The sequence below is a fragment of the Penicillium vulpinum genome (genome assembly GCF_028829585.1).
Source record: "Penicillium vulpinum strain IBT 29486 chromosome Unknown utg000004l_segment0_segment0, whole genome shotgun sequence".
NCBI lineage: Eukaryota > Fungi > Ascomycota > Eurotiomycetes > Eurotiales > Aspergillaceae > Penicillium > Penicillium vulpinum.
Genome location: NW_026643244.1, coordinates 4,936,249 through 4,956,531, shown reverse-complemented (window position 1 = coordinate 4,956,531; position 20,283 = coordinate 4,936,249). Strand labels below are relative to the sequence as shown.

The 20,283-nt window shown below is 46.7% G+C and overlaps 8 protein-coding genes across 8 annotated transcripts; 3 read left to right on the top strand and 5 right to left on the bottom strand.

Moving 5' to 3' along the window:
* Nucleotides 1-1,718: 1,718 nt before the first annotated feature.
* N7479_010345 (SDR family oxidoreductase) lies at nucleotides 1,719-2,928 on the bottom strand (the record flags this gene model as incomplete). Its single annotated transcript, XM_057258036.1, has 2 exons — nucleotides 1,719-2,500; nucleotides 2,562-2,928. The coding sequence occupies 2 exons, from the start codon at nucleotides 2,926-2,928 to the stop codon at nucleotides 1,719-1,721; spliced, it is 1,149 nt and encodes a 382-aa protein (XP_057105494.1).
* Nucleotides 2,929-3,131: 203 nt separating this feature from the next.
* Nucleotides 3,132-4,589, bottom strand: N7479_010344 (uncharacterized protein; the record flags this gene model as incomplete). The annotated part of the gene is made up of 2 exons (XM_057258035.1): nucleotides 3,132-3,811; nucleotides 3,881-4,589. 2 exons carry the CDS (start codon nucleotides 4,587-4,589, stop codon nucleotides 3,132-3,134), a joined length of 1,389 nt encoding a protein of 462 aa, XP_057105493.1.
* A 329-nt stretch (nucleotides 4,590-4,918) lies between these two features.
* Nucleotides 4,919-6,119, top strand: N7479_010343 (uncharacterized protein; the record flags this gene model as incomplete). Its single annotated transcript, XM_057258034.1, has 2 exons — nucleotides 4,919-5,250; nucleotides 5,318-6,119. 2 exons carry the CDS (start codon nucleotides 4,919-4,921, stop codon nucleotides 6,117-6,119), a joined length of 1,134 nt encoding a protein of 377 aa, XP_057105492.1.
* Nucleotides 6,120-6,300: 181 nt separating this feature from the next.
* N7479_010342 (serine hydrolase domain-containing protein) lies at nucleotides 6,301-7,458 on the bottom strand (the record flags this gene model as incomplete). Its single annotated transcript, XM_057258033.1, has 1 exon — nucleotides 6,301-7,458. One exon carries the CDS (start codon nucleotides 7,456-7,458, stop codon nucleotides 6,301-6,303), a length of 1,158 nt encoding a protein of 385 aa, XP_057105491.1.
* A 2,280-nt stretch (nucleotides 7,459-9,738) lies between these two features.
* On the top strand, nucleotides 9,739-11,917 carry N7479_010341 (uncharacterized protein; the record flags this gene model as incomplete). Its single annotated transcript, XM_057258032.1, has 8 exons — nucleotides 9,739-10,130; nucleotides 10,183-10,219; nucleotides 10,278-10,455; nucleotides 10,521-10,623; nucleotides 10,677-10,958; nucleotides 11,031-11,511; nucleotides 11,563-11,629; nucleotides 11,679-11,917. The coding sequence occupies 8 exons, from the start codon at nucleotides 9,739-9,741 to the stop codon at nucleotides 11,915-11,917; spliced, it is 1,779 nt and encodes a 592-aa protein (XP_057105490.1).
* A 624-nt stretch (nucleotides 11,918-12,541) lies between these two features.
* Nucleotides 12,542-14,416, bottom strand: N7479_010340 (NCS2 family permease; the record flags this gene model as incomplete). The annotated part of the gene is made up of 3 exons (XM_057258031.1): nucleotides 12,542-13,279; nucleotides 13,342-14,256; nucleotides 14,327-14,416. 3 exons carry the CDS (start codon nucleotides 14,414-14,416, stop codon nucleotides 12,542-12,544), a joined length of 1,743 nt encoding a protein of 580 aa, XP_057105489.1.
* Nucleotides 14,417-15,582: 1,166 nt separating this feature from the next.
* Nucleotides 15,583-16,563, top strand: N7479_010339 (serine protein kinase; the record flags this gene model as incomplete). The annotated part of the gene is made up of 6 exons (XM_057258030.1): nucleotides 15,583-15,646; nucleotides 15,692-15,713; nucleotides 15,784-15,912; nucleotides 15,936-15,986; nucleotides 16,232-16,368; nucleotides 16,421-16,563. Coding segments are annotated over 6 exons (546 nt in total), but the record flags the coding sequence as incomplete, so codon positions are not given.
* Nucleotides 16,564-16,990: 427 nt separating this feature from the next.
* Nucleotides 16,991-18,818, bottom strand: N7479_010338 (MFS transporter; the record flags this gene model as incomplete). Its single annotated transcript, XM_057258029.1, has 3 exons — nucleotides 16,991-17,252; nucleotides 17,309-17,715; nucleotides 17,766-18,818. 3 exons carry the CDS (start codon nucleotides 18,816-18,818, stop codon nucleotides 16,991-16,993), a joined length of 1,722 nt encoding a protein of 573 aa, XP_057105487.1.
* Nucleotides 18,819-20,283: the final 1,465 nt, after the last annotated feature.

The window sequence follows — 20,283 nt, the reverse complement described above, 5'->3', positions numbered from 1 at the left end:
TATACTTCGGCGCTTTAACAAACACTTAGATCTTATATCTGAACTAATTAAGGCTCGGCTCTATGTCTAAATCACAATTGATTGGATGCGGTGTTTCCCATATGACTGGCACCTTGAGTCGGTCTTATCAACTATAATCCATTGGGCACAATGTCGAGCCCATTTATCAGGACATAAATTGTCGAAGTAGCGCTGTTGGTGATATCAAGGATGTAATTTTAGTTGAAAATGTCGCTGCAAAACCCAGCTTTCCTCAAGATGTACGTGTAATCACAAACAATAACCCCCTTCTGCCATCTCAGAATTTCATTGATTTGGTAGTGAAATTTTGAAGAAAGAAGAAAACAAACTTATTGGATGAGGCGTTGGTTATATGGAACGTATTTGCGGCTAGCACCAGGGGGTTGGATTTCCACTGGGTAAAAGGTGAACGTCTCCTAAATCTACCCGCAAAAGAAATTTTACCTAATATAATAGTTTTCATTCAAAGAAAAGTATGGTTAGTTAGCTATGGGGAATTCCGCATGATATAATTGAGGATTTTCACAAGTAGTCCAATCACTCTACGAACCCTATATGCATCCTCCGAGGCCACAGGTTTAGCCCCACGAAAAACCGGATATCTATAGCACCAGAACCTTAGCTATAGCTCAATGGAAACCAGAGAATCCCTAAATCATTGTCTTACACAGGAAGGTTTGCCCTTTGCCCACTTCCCGAGCTTCTTTTAACCTGACAACTTTTGTTTCAACCAGCGGCCGAAGCTTGTTGGGATATATCAATACGAGGCTGTCTATCCATGGACGGGGTTCTATAGCCAACAATTTGTCAATTATACACTGATATAGATAACTATATACCATATACCACCACACAGGATCGTCCACGGGTGCATACATCGATATAGTCACAGGGAACTGAGACCCCCACTGTGCCACCTAGTCTATGAGCAACACATATCCAACAACTGAGTTTCAAGTTAATCGTGCCACAGCCTACCCGGTGTTGGTGGGCCCCAGCCGATAACAAATTCTCACCTGATCATAAATAGCAAAATCAAGTATCTTTTGTATGGTAACTCCATACGAAAGATACTTACAGGCCAAAAAATCGTAACCTCAATTTTCTCAAGCCTTAGACCAGTCAGGGAGAATATAAGGTATATAAAGTGTAAGTAAAGACTTATTAATTATGTTTAAAGTAAGAGAATGATTAAATTTTTAAACACAATATTTAATATATGGTGGTTTTTAAGACGCTCTTTACACATTTACGTAGAATTTGTAGAACTAATCCTAGTATTAGATGAATAGAAACTGGCTTAACTATATAAGATGTTACTTATTTTCTTTTTTTACTTAAACTGGTCTAAGGGTTGAAAAAATTGAGGTTACGATTTTTGGTCTATAAGTATCTTTTATACTTAATTTTGCTATTTGTGATCAGGTGAGAATTTGTTATCGGCTGGGGCCTACCAACACCGGGTAGGCTGTGGCACGATTACCTATATATAGTATAGGGGTTTGCTGAATAGACCAATCACATGACAAATATCAAGGCAAAGGCGGAAGCATCCGCAGACCCACAAATTCTTCCACAACGCGTAGAATCGATTCAGTCGAATCAACAAATCCAAAATATCCCATCTTTTTGGCTTTGGTCGTGCTGTGTGTTGACTCCCAGTCAGCCCTGTTGACATTTCAAGATAGGTTTCTCACTTACCTCAAACAAACCGAATAATTCATAGCGATAGCAATGTCAGTAAAGCCAAAGACGCGGTCAATATCCCGAAACTCCTTTTCGTCCAGCCCACTCTTCTCCGCAATCTCCGCCCACGCCTTTTGAACCTCTGGCCTCTTCGCCCAACTCGCAAGTCTAAAACGGTACCGGAACGCGCCGGGCGGACCATAACCACGCGGTGGATCATGTGGCATGATCACGGTCTCATATGAAGCTTCGTCGCTTGTATCGGGACCCGTCCAAGGCATTTGGAACCGCTCAGCGAGCTTTGGCCAAAACTTCTCCCATGTGAAGAGGCAATCGTCGGACGCATTGAAGCTCTCGTCTTTGGCCTGCTCCGTCAGCACGATCCACTCTGCGAGGTATCCATTCGCCCGTGCGCTTGAGATGGCCACAACTGCCTCCCACGCCTTGATGTCGCTGGGGTATTCCAGAGGCTGGTTGAGATATTTCTGGACCGTGGCGTAGATCGCCAAGGGGTAACACAGGTTCATGGCGGCATCTGGCACTGCTCCGGCAATGTGCGACGGTCGGGTAGTGTTCCAGCCGATTTGATGTTTCTCGGCGAAGGCTTTCAGATAGTCTTCCTGCTCGTAGTAGAAGTTGAGCCCGCCCGGGACGCGAGGATCTGATTCCTCTTGTGGGCTGCTCGTAGGACCGAGATGCATACCATAATACTTGCCGCCTAGCTGTAACAACACACGCTTTGGGATTGTGTTGTTCAATTCCAGGCCGTCAAGGAAGTTGAAGAGCAGTTTTTCTAGTCGAGTTTTGTTTGGCTAAGAATGACTTTGAATCATGTCGCATGGATAGTCACTTACTGTTCACAACTACCAACTCGTCTGTACTCCAAACCGCTTCCCCGTCCTTCGGAGTCGGTTGGGCATAGGCAAAAAAGAAGACGTAATCTGCGCGAACCCCTCTCTTAGCCAATTCTGCTGCGATATTTTCCGGTGACTGTAATAAATCAAGTGAGATATGCTCGACATGCTCGGGCCATGAGCCATGCGGCGGCCTTCTTGACAGAGCGTAAATCTTCTGCCACCGACGAGGGTTTTCACACAGGACTTTGAGCTGATGATTGCCAGAAATACCATTGGCTCCCGTTACAATGGCTGTAAGGCGTTTGATATCTTTAGAAATTACTGGGAGGCCATGGTATATATCTCTAGACTGAATTTCTGACATGCTGAGTTGCTGCAAGTTTGTACTAAGGGTGGATGTGGCTTATCATGCAAGTTGGCCGTTTCCCCTCACTACTTATAGGCAATACCATTACCCTTGTTCCATGATTTCTAATCCCTTCTTCGATGATTTCTAATCAACTGTGATTTTACTTTCACCTTTCAATACTCTCAATCTCCCTTGAAATTCTCTTGAAATTTCCATTTTCATGGGGACAAACTCGAATCAGCAGAAAGAACCTCCATACATATCTGGCAATGTCCATGCCCATGGCCCTGTGCCGCAATATCCCAGGCATCTCGAACCTCATTTGATATGCAGAACTCTGAGGAGGTCGTCCATGTTGCTGTGCCTGAACTTGCATCGTACATGAAAGAATACCGGGAGTCCGGCAAGAAAAATGTGCCAATATCAATTTCCATCAGACTCAGCTTAGGCATATGTTGGGCAGCCCGCCCAGCAGCAAGAAATACCTCATCCATGTTTTTTATCAGTAGTTGGCGGAACTGACTTTGCTCTTGGTTGTCAGAGGCTTCCACAGAGTCATGTTGTGAGACGGGAGAGGAGTCTTTGTCCAATTTTAGACATCCATTCAAGGGACTGTACCCATCGGCAGGGGCATATGTACAGCTCGCAACAAATTTCCTAAGGGTTGGCCAGAACGGGGTAGTGTTGCTAGCATCTACCGGCCAGAATGATTCAGGACTGATCATAATTTGAAACAAGTCAACACTTTCCAGCTGCTGGGTCAGCTGGTACAAAGAAAGACACACAGAATTAGGGCCTGTCGTTAATGGCGTGGAGCAGTTCTCGGAATATGGTGGCTTTGCCTCGTATCTTAGTTGTAAATGTCGCAGGGAGCGAGGCCAGCTAATAACGGAAAAATCTAGTCTCTTTGTCAAAACCTCTTTTTTTGAAAGCACGAAAGCGCAATAAAGATGTTGGTATCACGAACCACTTCCAAGGCTATCAGTCATCTCAGTAGCCTTTTTCTCTTTGTCACGGAGCTTCGCGTTGATAGTTTCCAGTCGCGGTAGATGGATTACCATCACAGATACAGCACCCGGTGCAATATTGCGGAGAGCATCACAACCCATCACCTTGAGTGAAGTAATGCACTTGACATCAGGCAATGCTACCTTTTCCATCAGCTGCAGATAGGAACTTTCGTACCTTCGGTGTAGCAGCTCCTGCTCTGGGAAAGCATGGCCTCGTTGTTGCCGAGCACGGCGCGTAACCCAGTCCTCCTCCGATTGCCAGTCACTTGGAGATTTGGCATAGATCTGGAGTAGTACCTCGTACCCATCATAGTTTGGCCATGAGCTCAGACTTTCAAACAGACCTTTTATGGCTTGCGTGAATACCTTGTTGTTGCCATCCCGATCATCTTGATTTTCATATTGACTGCGAGCGGCAACGCTGTAGTCTGGGAGAATGATCTTGAAATACAGAGATCGGATGTAGAAATATCGACTGACAGAGTGGGGGGAGGCAACAATCCGACGGAAGTCTTCAAGACTCGCCGAATCGATATGTAGGTCGGCGAAGGTAAATGCCTCAGCGGCGACCTGCCATTGTCGACAGACACAAGCATATGCTGTTAGACTTTCTGGATGGTAGGAAAATATCTGCTCAAGAATTTCAAGTGGCAATGACCTAGCCATGGTGAATGATAAATGTTAATATCGCCAAGACAAGTTTGGGCTAATGCCCAAGACTTCAGGCAGAAAACGAAGATGTGGGGAACGCTAAGCCAATTTTGGTATGCAAGATGTTGAGTTGACACCGTGTCTGGGAACCCCATGGGCATGTGAATGTGAAGCAAAGAATTAAAGATCGCCAAGAAAAAGGTTGTACAGCTTTTGGTTCGTAGTACATAAACTTGGAAACCTCGGTCTTACAATGTGGGACTTACCTCGGGTGGCCCCCATGTTTATTTAAGCACCTGTTTCCCCCAGAGTTCGTCCTGACTGCCCAGCGTACTACATTCACAATGAGATATGTCCTCTTTTCTTTGAGCGCGTTGGTCTTCTATGCCATATTTTATTTCGCGTCGATCAACGGCCTCGATGTGTTAGGTCGCAAATGCATTGAATCCGGCCAGCTCCCGAGCATTGATGCACCTTTGCGCACAACCTACACGGGCATCGAGGGAGTCGATCGCGTACTATCCCTTTTGACCGTATTCTTCTACCCGACTCTCGATGGCCACAACCCTGGGCTGCTGCTTCACGGAGTTGCATTTAGTGGTACATTCGGCGCAAGCTGGACCCTGATTGTCTTGGAATCTTGGAGAAAGGGAAATGCGGGGACAATAGCCGCTTAGTACGTCATGCCCACTAACCCTCATCCTGGATATTGAATGAAGGAACAGGCTGACTGGTCGACTTAGTCCGACGATATTTGGCCTCATTGCTCAAGTATTGACTTTTGCCTTTGGCATCCCACTGGCATGCGGTCTTCAGCTAGGCTGCTCAGTCACTGCGCGCCGTCCTCACGCCGATAATATCCGTATTCCGCGATCAGTTCTCGCAGTTTTGCCATTGATCATTGTCGTCGGATACATGGTGCCGACCGCGGCGATGGCGCTGCCCGCTCCATCTGTGATTTCCGTGGACCTGAAGCAGATCGCGATTGCCATCTGGCATCCCTGGCCCGCGTACGTGTCTATTTTGACCACGGTTGCCTACTTTGCTCTATCTCCTTTCTTCTCGAACAACCACCGGGCATCTATGTCTAGCTTGCGCTGGGTCTATGCTTTTGCGTTTGCCAATGCATCTCTGTCGCACATTGTGTCATGGGTTGTCTCTTTGGCAACCGTTGTAGTGCCAGTTCTGTTTGAAGACCGTTACCTGGACTCCCTCCACCCGTCGCATGTTTTTTCGGTTCCTCTCCCTTGGTCTGGCTTGACGGTTGATAATGTTGGTGACGGTGTTCATGTCTTTCTCCGATGGGACTATATGATTGGGTCTGCAGGTGTTTTGATTTGGGCTACCTCGCTGTACACCATTGCTCACAAGCAACTCCTGAGCACTGTTTCTTGGCCCAATCTTTTACTCAAAATTGCGCTGTTGACTGTTCTTGCCGGTCCTGCAGGTGCTGCAGTGGAATTGATCTGGGAGAGAGATGAGCTAGTGTTTAGCGAGACCGGCGGTAGTAAGCAGCAGGTTTCGAAGGCCAAGAAGTCCACTTGATCAAGTATTGATTGAGCAGTGATGGAACTATTATCGTTTGAAACTATCAATGTTGACGAAATATTGCCGAATTCATACAGTGTTTTAGGGTATATGGGGATGAAGTCTTCGTTGTATCACAGTTTCAAAATCATACCCACGGGTATTAATTTCATGCGAATATAATTCACACCTTCATAAATCACAAAGACGCGGAGGGCTTCTTGTCCCCCATAATTTCATAGATCGCATTGATGTAAGCCTCGACATTCTCATTACCCAAGATTCGGGATCCCATTTTGTTCATGGTATAAGCAATCGTCATGCGACGATCCAGGTCCATGACCAGGAAGGATCCACCCCAACCTCCCCAGAAACAAATATTTCCTTCGGGGATAAAGGCGACAGCCTCCGGCGTCGGTAAATCAATCCCAAGCCCAAATCTGACATTCATGAACAAGACCAAATCGATACCGTTAATCCGTTCATGCATCATTTGGTCGATAGTCTTCAGCCCAAGATACTTCTTCCCATCGACCGTTCCTTTTAAGCTCACAATGGAACCAATCCGCGCCAGTGCACGCGCATTTCCAAACCCATTCAAGGCACCAATCTCAGCACCCCTAAACCCGGGGGTCTTGGTGACTTCGGTCGTGAATGTAATGTTGCCAAAAGTTTTACCAACAACGCTTTGCGGGTCAATCTTTGGCAAATCTGGAAGAGCACAGGGAATGATATCTGCCGTACGCGGCCAGTCCTCTTCAGCAACACCGAGACCGAAATCCGCACCCAACGGACCCGTGATCTCATCGACGATAACTTGCTTTAATGACTTGCCACTAATGCGTCGCACCAGCTCACCAATCAAATGTCCATGGCTTATAAGCTGGTATGCTGACACCTCTCCAGCCTTGTACCACGGAGCCTGCTCAGCGAGCATCTCGGTTGAACTTTTTGTGTCGTAAATAGACTCCATGGGGAGCCGCTTATCCCAGTGGGGTAGACCAGAGGAGTGGCTGAGGATGTGCCACACTCTTGTATCTTCTTTGCCGTTGGCTGCAAACTCTGGCCAGTACTTTGACACTTTCTCTTCGACGTCTAGCAGGCCGCGGTCAACGAGGATCAGCGCCGCCAGTGCACTGACTATCTTGCTGCATGAGAAAACGACAACTAGGGTGTCCTCTTCCCATGGGCGCGACTTGGCGGCGTCTGCATGACCGCCCCAGATATCAAGCACGCTCTTTCCGTCGATGTTGACACAAATTGAGGCACCAACTTCTTCTCCCGAGCTCAGTCTTTCTTGGAGAAGATCACGAACACGGTTGAATGCGGGGTCACAGGGGCCATTTGTGACAGCCATTTTAACAGTCACGACTTTGGTTCTTGGTGTATAGTGAAAGGACGTATGTATTCGGAGCTTTCTCGTCAGTTTCAACTACTATGCACAATCAATATAGCGGTGAGGGGGTTTCCAAAAAAAAAAAAAAAAGCTGGCGCCTGCATGTAAGGCGCATGTAAGGTTATAAGTCGTTTGTGTGATCTTCAGCTTGCTTACTGTGTGGACCTCGGGACATCAAAGATTGAGTCAGTGATTTTGTCACTGGGAGTAGAGAACGTGATCGACACCCACTCAAAATATATATATCTTCACCCTGCATATCTATGCACTAAAATTATACGTCAAAACTCTGCAATTGATGCTATTTTCTATGTTCGCATATATCTAAATGAATTTCTAAAAAGAACTCAAGAAAGCGCTGGAGTGGTCTTGTATATATCGTCCCAAACATCACCCTGGGCAAAATGGACCTATATCGCGAAGGACAGAGATCACCTGAGTGGTTGACTGTTTTTGTTTGAGTAAATAAAACAGAATATCCTTTTCACAAGATTTAATACGAAAATGAATGGATTCCTAGGTGTAACATTCCTCTCAACTTATATTCTGGAGGTAGCTCATTAATACAATCGCCGTGGAACTTTGCCCCTATACTGTCGCTACTATAGGGCCCATACCACTTGTCGACTTGGAATGTTTCTCGGATTATGTATCTGTTCTCTTTTATCGTGTTAATATGGTGGAAAATACTGTGCAAAATGCATATCTAGTCGACTCTCATCATTCATCAACATCCTCCCTCTGTACAAACGGTGTGTTTACACCATAATTTACCCTACATAAACATTATCATCTGCACACATATTACGTACGCTTGAACTTTTAGTTATTCCTAATCTCAATTACCCCTTCTAGATCCAGCTTTTCAATTCTCGAGGATGCATGGTGGCACTCACTCCTAGGGCCCAAGCTGGGTACCCGCGTCGGTCTCGCTTCTTTCTCCTACAGGAATATCCATATAGAGCTATCCCAGGGTAGAAGATGCCCTCACTTATATAAGGATCAAAATAAATGCAACGTGACTTGACCACTAGCGCGCTTCGATGTAGTCAACCGGCCCGGTCACTTCCTCAAACCCCCTAACTCTGCATCAAGCATATGCATGGCAATCGGAAGCTTTCTGGATATCTCAAAAAATGTATACCAGTCGGGAAATTCCTATCCCGTTGATCTTTCGTATCACGCGCGATATGTTAATCCAAAAATCACTGGTTGTCTCGTATGACATACGAGGCTTGTCTAGTAGCTCTGAAAGAATTCCCCTTGGCAATGCGTCTAGACAATTTCGGGTCTAGTGTGGTGGAACTACCCTGCCGTCAACCTTATATAGAGGGCGCGCCAAAGCAACCTCAGAACGGCCGTGCTCCGGCCCAAGCCGCCTGGAAAAATATCCCCATCATGTCCACTAATAAGATCACTCCTGATTATGGGGAAATTTTGGCTCCTAAATGTGGAGGGGTGTACTTCATTTCCACCAACTGGTGCCGGATCAAGTAACGATATTCGTTTTCTTGAAATCCTGAAACTCCGATAGTGGAAATAATTGTATCGGTGCCCCCGGGTTTCTGGGTGCAGTTTCCGCTTTGGTCAACAGCAATGCGATATCAGGTCTCATATCCCGTCATTTGACGAACCAAACATGATAACCTAGGGACTATCTTCTCAATGGACCCTACAGTAGGACGGACTAGTGATCGCGTGACCAGCTTATAAATCTTCTCTGTAGAGAAAATTATTCTATCTGAGCTGAACAGCATCTTTCATAATTCTCAAAACCACTGGGTATATTATAGGATGGAAAGCTCATATAATGCACGTCGCTTTTTACAATCAAGTGTATCGCGTATCTGACCGGCCCGGCTGAAGGCACATATTTTTAGAACCGCACTGGTTGGTAATATAAGGATGGATGTGGCTATGCCGTTCCCGCGCGGCTGGTGATGTGGGGAGTTGGAAACTTCGAAACATCTAGCGCTGACATGATCATCGTACTGCTGAAGTGATTTTCAGGCTTACCATTTACTTGTTCAGGTAGGTGATAGCATGCCTGCCATGATAGTACTGCAAACCATCTGTTGATTTTTCACCTATTCTAGTGAGTGGTCTCATATCCAACTATATTGGGATCATCGATATGAAGATTAGAATCATATATCAAGCACATCTTGACCATGACAATCTTTTTTAACATTCATATCTTCTGTTGGAATATTGGTTCTTTCGGTCCATCTTCACTTCAAGATGAGAGTCCTAGAATTTGGCATTTTGGCTCATCTTGCCATCTCGGTGAGCAGTCTGACTGTGGGCCGGAACTCCTTGGTCAAGCCTCGAGCTGAACCGCTTCCTTCTGCCTCGGCACCCCCTTCGTCTGCCCCTACTGGAGATGCTTGGAAGACTATGCAATGCTCCCAAGTCCAGGGTGACTGGGAGACTGAATGGGAAGACGCAAATGCAGAGGCTGCCTGGAATACCACCATTGCCGCTTGGGAGGAGCAGAAACCGGGCAATATGAGCCTATCCTTGTATTTCAGCACATATCTTCAAGGGCCTAGCGGCATGCGATGCACCGACATCGGCACTGAAAACCGTTGCTCCCAACCTGTGCAATGCAATGATGCTGACATTCCAGCCGGGTAAGTCACATCATATGTTTCCTGTCCTACATTATCGCTAATGACGAGACAGGGCCCTGATTTTGAATGGTTTTACGGGTCTCCATCAAGTATGCCACCACTCCTTTGGCCATTGCTTCCAGTTAAACGTACTGATTACTTGTCTAGCTCCACGCATCGGCTTTCCAGGCTATCGGGAATGTCCAGGCTGGTGCGTCGAACGATATTGGCACCTTCACTTCCACCTTCTCCCCTCAGCCTAAAGATGATGGGGCCCTCATCAAAAACATTATCGATTCTGTCACGTTGGTGATTAGTATTGGTGCATCTGTGGTATTCAATGTCGGTCTGTTAATTACTCCCTTCAGCCCCAAATCTAATACCATCTGAGATCTAACCTTCATCCACTAGCCCTCCAGCAGATGGAGAATGTAATTGCTAAAGCCCTGATAACCGACGCGGTGGCCATTTCCGTGAGTTCAACCGGTTCCTTTTACAAGACGAATATGAAAGGGTAAGACTCCTTCTCCTCGCTTCAAATACAGCTTAGCCTGACAAATTGAAAAGTGCGATAGAGGGACTCCAAGCCCAAAACACTATCGATTCTTTCCTAGGTCAGACCATGACCGCCTGGAAGAACATTGAGTCGGATTATCTTACCTCCATATTCTCTGCAAACAACACTGACACCCATACTCTTTATACCATGATTAACAATGGTGCTATGGGTGCAGTAATGGATACTATTGATCTCACCCACACGAGCACCGATGTTGAAAAGATCCTCTATGGTCAGATGATCCCGTACGCATGGAGTGTTTCTCAGGACGAGACGCGTCCTTTCATCTGGTAAGTTAGTTCAAAAAGTGAATTTATTTTTGCCTGGCTTCAGAAAAAGCTGATTCACACCGGCGACTAAAGGCAGAGCCCAGACGACTGTGACGAGAACACCCAGTCCGTTCCCCAGGATTCCAGACTCTTCGTTCCCGACGGGCAAGCGGTCAAGATCAATGTCTGTTATAAAGGCAAGATGCATTATTTGCTGAACGCTAAAGAAATCAAGGGGAGTGGTTTCCGTGCTAGCACTCTTCCTGGTGGAGACCATGATACTCTGGATGGAACAAAATGGGGTGGAATCACCATCGAGGACATTGTTGCAAGTAGCGTGGATGGATGGACCAACAACAACAAGCAGAATGGCTACCCGCGTCCTGATTCCCAGGCCATCGTGGCTAGCTTCGGCGGGGATGATGTCCCAAGTGTTCGAACTCCTGGGTTCTTCAATTTGCCTGTTTGTGAAAATGCAAGCGTTATCGCCGACATCATGTCTAATGGTGATGGTAACTCACCATATTGGCCCTGTCCCAACCCTGATGGATACACTAGCACTGGTACCAATATTGTAAGTGTGCTGCCTGCTGTCACTTCGTTCCGCGACTAATTCAGACAATAGCATGTTAGCAGCGGCTGTATTGTGATCAATGAATCAAAGCGCTGCGAGACCTGGGGTGGAGCATACAGTAAGTCGCATGGGTTCCCTTCATTGGGGAGCTAAGCTGATAGTACTAGACGTTGCGGATCAAAATACTGCTAATAGCACCGCGATTATTTATGCCATGTTCAACGGTGGCAATACTCTTGGTCAAGTGCGTCCTGATTGCAAGCTCGAGGCAACATGGCCTCGCGACTATGGTGATCTGGACTTCACCGATAACTGTCTCAGGGATCGCAGCGGGGAGTACAGCCAGTGCTGTAGTGCCGCGACGAGCACAACTGACCTTGTCGACAACCCATATGGTCCGTCATGAGACGGTGGGTCAAAATGTGGATCGATATATGGGATCAAGGTTTGATTAAAATTCATTCAACATTTGATTCCGCCACTTTCCAATTGACGTGTCTAAGTGCTGGTCGACCATGTGGTGATCATTGTAAAGATCGGTGGTTAGTCGTGTGATCTCATGCGTTTTATGTCGTATGACTTTGATAGAGATAGTGTGCCCCTTTCCCTATCTACTCCTTCCTACGGCCTTTTTTTACTAGCTACTGTAGGTAATCGACTGTATTTTATCTCCGGCTTGCTTACTTCATCCTCTATGGTCCTTACAGGGGGTGTGGTTGGCCAATGGCAAGATTGTTGCATAGAGACATGGCTATAATTGAGGCCTATCTCGATCCCCTAGCAATACTAGTCTTTGGGGTTCACTCCAGATATATGTATATGATGTTCAACTACATGGAGAAACAAGTTGTGTGGTATTAAGTAATATGTTCATTCCGTGGCATGTACAACACCTGTCAAAGGCACAAGGTGTAAATAGTAAGTCAATAAATACATAGAAAAAAGTATACAAAATGAACACATCCGCTGCAATGTCGTGCAAATAAAAATCACAACTATACCGCGATTCCCTCCTTCATCCATCATATATTTATTCCGACTTCACTGGCGCAGTGGTAGGCTCATGGCGTTTCTCAAGAGGCACGTCTGACGAGGAAGAGTAAGACACAGCCTCACCAGCTACAACCCGCTCCTGGGCATACTCCTCATCGGCTTTCCAGAAGTCTGCCTTTCCATGAAGAGCACGTTTAACCCAGGGAGGGAGCAAACCGCCCTTGATCTTCCAAGTCCAAGGATCAGACTCATCCTTGTTGGGTGGAACAATGCGACCACCGGAGATCTTGTCAAGGGACCAGGCAAAGCCATTGAGGGTGATGTAGCTGAGAATACCTGCGATCAGACCGTAGGCAATGCTGTATGTGAACGGCATAATGGCGATAGTGAGGAATGCGGGGATCGCATCACCGTAGTACCGCCAGTTGATATCGGCGGCAGCCTTGGCCATCATAGCACCGACAATCACGAGCGTGCAACCAGTAGCCCAAGGTGGAATGGAAGCAAAAATTGGGGCGAAGAACACCGCGATGAAGAATGCAATGCCAGTCACGCAGGATGTCAGGCCTGTTTTGCCGCCTTCGGAAATACCGGCGCCAGACTCGACGAATGCTGTGACGGGAGGACTGCCGAGAAGGGATCCGATCGAGATGGAAATCGCATCAACCATGTAGGCTATGGCGCTGCCCTCGAAATCCTGGGTCTCTTCGTTGATCACGCCGGCGAATCGGGCCATAGAGTACATTGTGCCTGTGGTATCCAGAATATCGACATACTGCAATAAAAAAAAAAAAGTTAGTGTTAAACCTCTCGCTGAATAGAGAGATTGCAACATACCAAGAATGTGATGAAAGCCAGTCCAAACTGGCTGCCCTTGCCGGATAGGCTCCAATCCTGAACGGCTAGAGTATGCTGGATGGGATGGAAAGTGACAACTTTCTTGAAGAAATCAAACCTGCCGGTGCCGAGGTCGTCGTAGGGGAAGTAAGTGACAGGTGTAGTGCGAGGCCAAGAGATGATAGAAACCAGCAAAATGCCAATAATGATAGCACCCTTGATACGGTACATCATGAGCCAAACCGTTAGAATACCACCACAGAAGATACCAATCCACATGGAAGGATTGCGCATTTTGGTGCTGCTAGCGCACATGCCGGTTAGTTCGTCGAAGCTCGAACACCCGGCCAACTCAATGGGGGTGTCAGAGCCACCCTGAATCAATCCAATACCAGCACTGTAGGTCAAACCGATCAATGCAAGGTAGAGACCAATACCAACACCAGTTGCGAGTTTGATGGACTTTGGCAGCGCACGCGCCAGCCATTGTCGCATACCGATCACGGTCAAGCCCAGGAACACCCATCCTTCCACGAAGACAGCCGTCAGAGCAGTCGAGTATGAGACCATGCCGGAACCACGGGGTCCAACAACGGTGTAGGTAAAGTAGGCGTTCAGTCCCATTCCAGGCGCGAGCGCGATAGGCAGGTTGGCGAAGAGACCCATGCAGAAAGTCGAGAGAGCAGCGATGGCGGCGGTGGCGGTGATGATGTCGCGGTTGATTTCTTGTGTGCACATGGCGTACTCGGCATTGGTTTTACAGAAATCACCCATATCTTCCGGGGGACAGTAGCAGGTTCCACCAGTGACAGAGGTTATACCAGCGTTGACAGAGATGATGTATGCCATGGCGAAGAAGGTGGCGAGACCGGCGCGGATTTCAGTGAAGAAGAAGCTACCCTTCCTCTCTTTAGGCTAGGAGATTGTCAGTCTCACATTGCGGTGGTACAGTGCTATCGCACGCATATAACTCAGTATTACTTACATGGCCGCAGCCCTCCAGACGAAACCATTTCCCTACGGGACTGCGCGCGACTCGCGCGTTGGTGTTGTGGACCCAGGCACCGAAAGCCATTTCGATATAGTGTCAGGTCCTATGCAGTGGATACAGCGGATTCCGAAGACGCTGTCGTCGGCGAGACGCAGTATTTAAAGATGTTCCTGCAGTAGAGGTAGGGATAGAATATAGGTTGAAGAAAATAAATTGGCAAATCTCAATCAGATCCCTCGGCCAACCACATCCTGCTGATAAGAGATCAAAAAAAAAATTAATTAGAAATTCGCCTCTTCCCATTTCCAGCTGTTCTCCGGGTCTTTGGCCATTTAGCGGCTTGGCGGAGTCTTGTCACATCCGTAAGATGCCGCATAGAAGCCCTAATTGGTTCAACGTTTGCCGACATGGATACTTCGAAGATTCCATCTATGGGTCAAACCTCGGTAAGTCGCCGTAGGAGAATTGAAACTACATAGATCGTGTTATTCTGACCTAGTAGACACTTGGAATAAGAAATAGTCCAAAGCTATTGGCTTTGACATGTTATGAACTGTAATCCATATCCTATACGGAATAATCCCTGCAATGCCAAGACCCCGGTGCGCTCAGTCCTCGTATGTTCTATCTTATCATAAATTTGTGTGTCGTGATGAAAATCAGCAGGGATGTCGATAACCGGAGGAGCCCGATGACATAAGTAGTATGGGGGGAATCATCAGATCAGAATATTCTCCAGTGGTATGGCTCTAGGATATCTGGGGTATCGGCCATATCCGGTGGGCTATCCACGAATCTCGCCCGCAGATATCAGTTTTGATCAGTCTGAAAGGCTTACTTTGTCCATCAAGCTGCTTACACTACCTGGTAGTACTTCCTAATATGGACAAATAAGGGGCTAGGTCAGACTAAACTCATCGATGCACTATGCCACGTGGATGTTCGATCGGGAACAACTATAATTCTTTCGATCGTCATGCATTGGTTTGCATACATGCAGAGTACGGAGTATACCGAAACAACATCGGAACTTTGGAATGTAGATCAACAAACAAATATGTTGTAAACCTTGCATTGTACTCACGCGTTGTATTCACCGCTCTTTGCTACATGGCGCGTGCTCAAAGATTAATCCTTACTGAAGTTTTGTTCAATTGGTTTTTGTTTCTTTTTCAATCTCGAGATATCGCGTATCATTTCTCATCTATCCACTATGCGCCGCTTTGAAAGAATCTACGAGGTTGTCGAGTCCGTTGAGGAATACCGCGCGGGGGGCTATCATCCAGTGCACCTGGGCGACGTCTTCCACGAACGGTATCAAATTATTGGGAAATGGGGGGTATGGCACGTTTTCTACAGTATGGCTCGCAAGAGACCAAAGGTCTGTTCACAGCCATTTCCTCACGAAGTCAACACAACGTCGGTTTTCGGTCTTATATAGTCCTTCCTAGGCTACAAAAAGACGTCACCTTGAAAATTGTCAAAGCAGACGCCTCGAAGACTAGCATAGAGTTTTCTATCCTGCTTCATCTATCAAAACCAGAAATATCTCATCCCGGGAAAGATTATATCATCAATCTGTTAGATCATTTTGAACACAGAGGGCCGAATGGTCTTCATCTTGTGCTCGTCTTCCCGGCTATGCTATCCGACGGTGAAAGAATGAGTGAACGGGCAAAAACCACGCTCCGCTGACTACGTACGAGCTATCTCTCGCCAAATCATCGTGGCTTTGGAATTTCTCCACCTCGAAGGGTTTGTCCATACTGGTAGGGTACTGACAGTTAACCACTGGGTGTGAGTAATACTGATATTATCTACATATCTGCAACCGGCCAATATACTCTTCTTTGTGGGATGTGATTCGATCAGTGATATGCTCATGTCTCCCGAATACAGCCCTGTCCGTTGGCTCCCTGGAGTTGAGATTGACCAGAGTGCTCCCAAGTATCTGATGGTCTCTCAACGCCTTTATGGTCTGCTGGACGATGCCGACATTTCCACATTGCTTGTCAAAATTTGTGACTTAGGTGGAGGTGCAGCATTTCTTCTTGGAGGTAAATTCCGTGATGCTAAGACTCTGCGTAGCCGTCCGCAATGGCGACAATTCCTCTGTTCCCGTCACTCCTTTGGGCTTGCGGGCCCCTGGGCTGGTCGAGAATCTTCCTTGGGATTTCAAAATCGATGTCTGGTCTCTAGGTTGCTTGATATATTTTGTTAATATTCACTAGCTGGGTGTTATTTTCGATTGACATATATATAGCTATTCTAAATTGCCACAAATGAAGCACGCTTTCCTCTGATCGCTTTTGGTTGCACACGAGATTAGTTAAATGGAAATTTGAAATTCCTCATACTCAACTTCCTCGAGAATGGGAGAGATCAGTTAGTTTTTTTATTTAGGCGAGAGGCTACCTCATGACTTTGGCGAAAGGAATTCGGAAAAACTGTTGAGTTTCCTTTGGTCAATGCTACAACCAAAGCCACAAGATCGCAGCTCTATGACCGATCTTCTACTCCATTCATTTTTGAATGAAAAACTCACATAGGAAAAGAATTGCCCAGTGCTTGAAAGTTCCAAATTTGAGACGTCTATGGACTTGAGGATCGGTAACAGGCCAATATTATGTATGGAAATGCAACACACAGATGCCATGCCTAGACAGACCCAGCCAACCCTTTCTCTGAATTTTTTTCAGGCGAAAGATCGATGACTGGAGCAAATTTAGACTTCCTGCGCAATGCAGGTCCCCATTTCATGAATGCCAAAGGAATCGGAACCATGATGAGTGCGAGACACCCAAGTAGTGTGCCAGCCCATTGCACATGCATATTGACAAACATCTGCCTCGAGAACAGGGGAAATGCAGCTCCCACTGCAGATCGAATAATTGTATTCGCAGCAAATACCGATGCGGCACTTGATTTCAAGGTCAGTATATCGTTCTGCGGGCAAACGGAAATAAGTAAACTTACAACATCAAATATGAATCAATCAAGTAATTGAAGCACTGCAGGAAGATGACATAGATGCCAAATCCAGTCACAACACCGCTAGCAGTAGGAGCCATCCAATGGATCGACTCTTTCCATCCAGTCCAGCCATACCAGAACATCCCGACAGAGAAGCAAATACCTCCGAGGATGGCGGGAGGCAGTCTCCATTCTGGGACCGGGATGTTATTGTTGGCGGCTAACTTCTTATTATATGACTTCTGATTAATAAGGACATAGGCACCGGCTAGGAACTCGCCAACAATCAACCCGATAAATGGCAGACCTCCAACACCAATGTTCATTCTGTGGATACCTTCGAACACCACGGGGTAGGCACCGAGAAGTGCGTACATCAAGCCATATACAAAACTCATCCAGAGAGAGATCTAAAAGAAGGTTAGCTGGAACCAATTAGAGATTTTCACACACGACGTACCAGGAACACAATTGGTTCGGTAAAAAGTATACTGAATGGCCGACTAAAATTGTTCGTGATCAACTGGTTCCAATCAAGCTCGATCTGTTCTTGTCTGGCACGGATTCCCCAATTGTGTGTCTGTCGTCGCAGGATGGCCGCTTTTCCCACAAGCACAGTGGGTGCATAGCTCTCTTTGAAGAAAAGAACACAAAGAACAGTGGCCAGCCACCCCATGATGGACGAAATGTACATAGTCCACCTCCACCCTAGATAGGACATGGTGATGAAACCACCGGTGAACGGAGACGCGAAAGGCCCCACGAATACAGCCATGGCGAATATAGCAATAGCCACACCCCGACTCTCAGTCTTCCATATGTCGGCATATATAGCCGGCACAATAGCGAGCGGGCTAGCAGAGAAAAAGCCGGCAAAGAATCGCGTCAACATCAAGGTCTGGACATCCTTGCTAGTCGCTGTCGCAATGGTGAAAAGGGAATACCCGAACATGCCAATGCAGATTGGCCATCTCCTCCCAAATAGCTCACTTGCCGGTGCCCATATCGTCGGCCCCGAAGCAAATCCCAAAACATACAGTGTAATACCAAGGATAGCGACCTCCGTGCTAATGTGAAATTGAGCACTGATTTCTTGGACCGTTGAGGAGAATATGGCACTAGCAAAAGACGAAACGAAGGTTGCATATGCTAGGATCATGGATATAATCATTTTGCGTCTGAACGGCCAGTTTTGGGGGTGCATAGGATCGTTTTCATCGTTGAATTCGACAATGTATTCTTCTGGGTCTGGGAGAGGTGGGGGATGAGGCTTCCCAGCTCCAAGGGGGAGCCACTGGTCGCGCGGCGTGACTCCTGCACCGGAGCCTACTGTTGAGCGATGTTGCAGTCGAGAAGTGTTGATTCGCTGTAGTTCAACCTCACTCAGGGTGCTTTCGCGAGTGTTCCCTGAGCGCATGGACCCAATTTCTGACCGGCTGCGATCGGGTCTTGTCGTAATAGTACTGAGGCCATTTCTTCCACTGGTGCCAGTATCGCGTGGGGTGTAAGACATTCTGATGCAAGATATGATATGCAAAGCACTGGTTTCTAGTACTGATCTTATGTATGGAATAAGGACAACATAGACAGCAATTGACAAAGCTAGGAAATCTGGAACATACCGTTCCTACGGATCAGCCATTTTCATCACTTTGATGGTAGCGTCATCGACGGTTGCTTTCCCCGGTTGACCCATTGAAAGTGCTATGGCGGACTATAAAGCCAGTCCCGCTATGGACTACCCTGACGTCCCAATAAGGTAATACATCCCGGTCGCAAACCACGGTTTTCTGTGGAGACATGTGACCACAGTCATAAACTACAAATATATATGTAGCTAGTTTATATCCTAGTGATATATATTGTAAAACTATATAAGTATTAGGAATAAGACTATAGATCATTGATTTAGCGCTCAACAGGGGCCGTGCCAGGGGAAACGCCAGCAGCGTCCCTGAGTTTGGTACAGACTACAAAGTATACTATCAATAGGATGTCAGCAATAAAGCTTATAGTTAGTTCCCGGTCAGTCTGGGCATTTTTGAGCATTGCTAGTGAGAGGTCTTTGAAAATGTACTGATAGTGTTCGGACATTTCAGAAGGCATTGGAGTAAAATTGAAGCCTTGTATAACAACTACAGAGAATGAAAGGGAAGCTGTGCATCTTAACCAATCATGTAAACTAACAATGCTTAATGGCAGACACAAAAACGGCGATGGCGTTTCCTAATTTTTCTTGATTGTCATGGCTTGCATCTCCCACCATATCCCATGCACCCCGGGTCTGACGAAAAGCGCCCCAACCCTTAATTGTAGTAGTGTATCGTCACTGATGGGAAAGAGATGCGGCTCTCCCGAGGCAGGGATAAATTCGTTGGAATTTGGCAATTTGGGCCCTGGAAAAGAAAAAAAATTAATATGGCACCATGTCAAATGATGCTGGAATGTGTTCGATAAACATGATCATCTCGATCGTCACTGGATTACAGTGGGGGTATCCTTTTCAAGCCCCTAGATTCACTTGGGCTCACTTGAAATGTTACCAATGGTCCGAAATAATCTGAGTGCGAATATCAATCAACATAAAATCAACATTTCTAGATAAATAGTGCGCGATTTCCATCCAGCCTTTTGATCTACATGTACACATCAGTTTCGCTCCATGTCTGTGCACGGAGTAGTGCACCGCGGGATACCAAAACCAGATGATTTACCCTTCGCCAAGCCCTGAGTAACTGTAGTGTGACAAGGTCTGAAGGAATTGACGTATCCAGGCAAGGGCGGCCCCCGATTTGAGGGGCTGGTTTCAAGTCTCATACCCAATCAGCAGCATTGAAGCGCCGGACTAGCACCAGTAAGCGGCAAGGATGGGCAAATGGCATGCTTAGCCTCGTACGACCTGGAGAAGATTCCCCAGCGCCCAATTGCGAACCACCTAATGCTTTGCATCATGTCCACCCACGAAGGTCTAGATGCTT